Here is a 2,134-nt window from a genome sequence, read left to right as displayed (position 1 = left end):
AGAAGGAGAATTTTCCCTGAAGGGCTGGTCCTGCCTGGGGTCTTACACAAGGGACAAGGCATGAGTGACATTTTCCATCTCCTTGCCTTGATCTTGCCCTAGATGTGTGGCACCTAATGGGAGCCTTAAATCCTTCTGCTTCCTCAATCCAGGTGGGGGTGTCTTCCTTTGCAAGATCTCAGCTTTGTCCCTCCAGGTTTCAGGGCAAGGAATGTGTCCTTCCCCCTCCTCAGGATGGCAGGAGCCTGGTTGGGACCTATGCCTGCCACCAGAGCAGCTGGGCACTGGCAGGCACTGGAACAGGCAGTTCCTGCATCCAGCTTGTGACCCTAAGTTCCTATCCAGGGAGGTGACAGCTTTGTGTGTGCCCAGCTCGTAGAAGTCCACAGTGGTCTGCTCTGACTGCTAGGAAAAGGGTCCACCTGTATCCTTTCCACTGGGATTGTGGAGCTATCATGGACCAGAAACAAAGCCCAGGCTGGTTTTGCCAAACCAGTGTCTGAAAATGGCAGCATGGAGCACTTTGGGCTGGGGCTGCTGGGGGCTAAAGGGCACCAGAGAGGGTTTGAGAAGATGGGGCAGAACCCATCTGCAGGTCAGGGAGTGAAGGAGAATGTGGAGCAGAGGGAAAAATGGGAAAATAGGTCAGGCTGCAAACACAAAGGGATATTCTTCCTCTGCAGTGACGTGCACGGCTCCCAGCAGCTCTGGCCTGCACGTTCCAGACGGGATCGTGGGGATTAAAGCAGCAGGGGGCTCAATCTGGGACCTGCCAGCAGAGAGGGACCGATGTGCCAGAGCCCTGCTGTTGCTCACCATCCCTCTTTATCCTCCAGTTCTTTAACCTGGCAGCTGGGGAGGGGTGAGGCTCTGGAGGGGAAGATCTTGATGCTGAGGAGTGGTGTTTGGGCTGTGCTTAGGGACAGTGCTCGGATCCTTGTGCATCCCTGTGTTTTGCAGCGACGGAGGGGGTGACAGCAGCCTGCCTGCTCCAGCTGGGTCCCCTTGTGGCACTGCTCAGCTGCAGCCCAAGCCCCTGCCTGCCTCATCCGGGTGACAGAGGTGCCCCAAACAGTCCAAAAGCTCCCGTGTTACGCAACTGCACTGCCAGTAACAAGCCCGAGTGTTTACTAGTGAAAGGAGAACCTGCTCCCCAGGGGGAGATGCAAACGCTGCTTCCCAGCATCACACTGGGGCCGGCTCAGAGAGGCACCAGTGTCCCCAAGGCTGTGCAGGAGCAGTGTGACCGCTTCCTCTTGTGTCTCCTGGCTGGCAGCCAGCCTGGCTGTCACTCTGGTCCTGGCTGCTCGGGGGGTGACAAACACGCTGACGTGATGTGCTCCTCTCCCCGCCTGGGAACCGCTGCTGTGGAGCAGATGGCAGAGCCAGACATGCCCTCAGCTGCCCCTTGCTGCTGGCTGGGCCCGCCAGCTGAGGGCACGTCGTGGTGAGCTGGTGGCTGTGGAGGTGGTGCGTTGTCCAGGGGCTCTGTCCCTCCCCAGCCTCAGGGGAGCACGGAACGTGCCGCTCGGCACAGGTTCGCTCGGTGCTGCGCCAGGAGCCGCGCTCGGTGCCAGACGCTGGTGGTGGCCAGTCCCCAATGAGCCGCTGCTGTCTGGCACCTTCCCAGGTGAGCTGGCGCTGCCAGCTGACAGGTTGGAGCAGCTCACCCAAATCCTGGCAGGCTGTTGCTGCCCCTGGTACCCTCCAGGGCACTGGATCCCACCTCCTTGGTGTGTCCTCCGAGAGCAGGGTGCTGCGTTTTGGGGAGCCCTGGCAGTGGTAGGCGGGCAGAGCTCTGTGAGGGAGGCAGAGCATGAGCATCTTGCATGCCTGCTCCTTCCTCCTGAGAGGTTTGAAGTGCATTCAGGAACTGACCTCATTTTCCCTTCTCTCCTCAGCTCACTCCTTCCTCCTTCCTGCGCATCGGGCAGCTGAGCAATGTGGACCTCAACGAGGACATCCATGAGCTGGTGAGTAGCACAGGGAGGGGCCCACTGTTACGGAGACCCCTTCCCTTCTTCCACTAACAGCTGCTGTTGTTCCCTCCTTCACGTTTTGCATGTTCCACGCGGACTCCAGCACTTCTTCTGGGGCTGGGTGACCTTTGTGGCGTGGGCAGGTGCTGCGCGCC

The 2,134-nt window shown here is 59.5% G+C and overlaps 1 protein-coding gene across 1 annotated transcript in view; it reads left to right on the top strand.

Annotated features, from left to right (window-relative positions):
• The first annotated feature begins 513 nt into the window (after positions 1–513).
• Positions 514–2,134, top strand: part of CLCN7 (chloride voltage-gated channel 7) — a 14,187-nt gene continuing 12,566 nt past the window's right edge. Inside the window, exons 1-3 of the mRNA XM_017741230.1 lie at positions 514–595; positions 1,503–1,630; positions 1,881–1,973. Of these exons, the coding sequence (XP_017596719.1) occupies positions 514–595; positions 1,503–1,630; positions 1,881–1,973 (303 nt within the window). The remainder of the gene's footprint in view (positions 596–1,502; positions 1,631–1,880; positions 1,974–2,134) is intronic.

Source organism: Corvus brachyrhynchos, unplaced genomic scaffold (assembly GCF_000691975.1).
Source record: "Corvus brachyrhynchos isolate BGI_N302 unplaced genomic scaffold, ASM69197v1 scaffold58, whole genome shotgun sequence".
Classification (NCBI taxonomy): Eukaryota; Metazoa; Chordata; class Aves; order Passeriformes; family Corvidae; genus Corvus; species Corvus brachyrhynchos.
The sequence above is the reverse complement of the archived record's forward strand: the minus strand, read 5'-3'. Positions and strand labels throughout refer to the sequence as shown.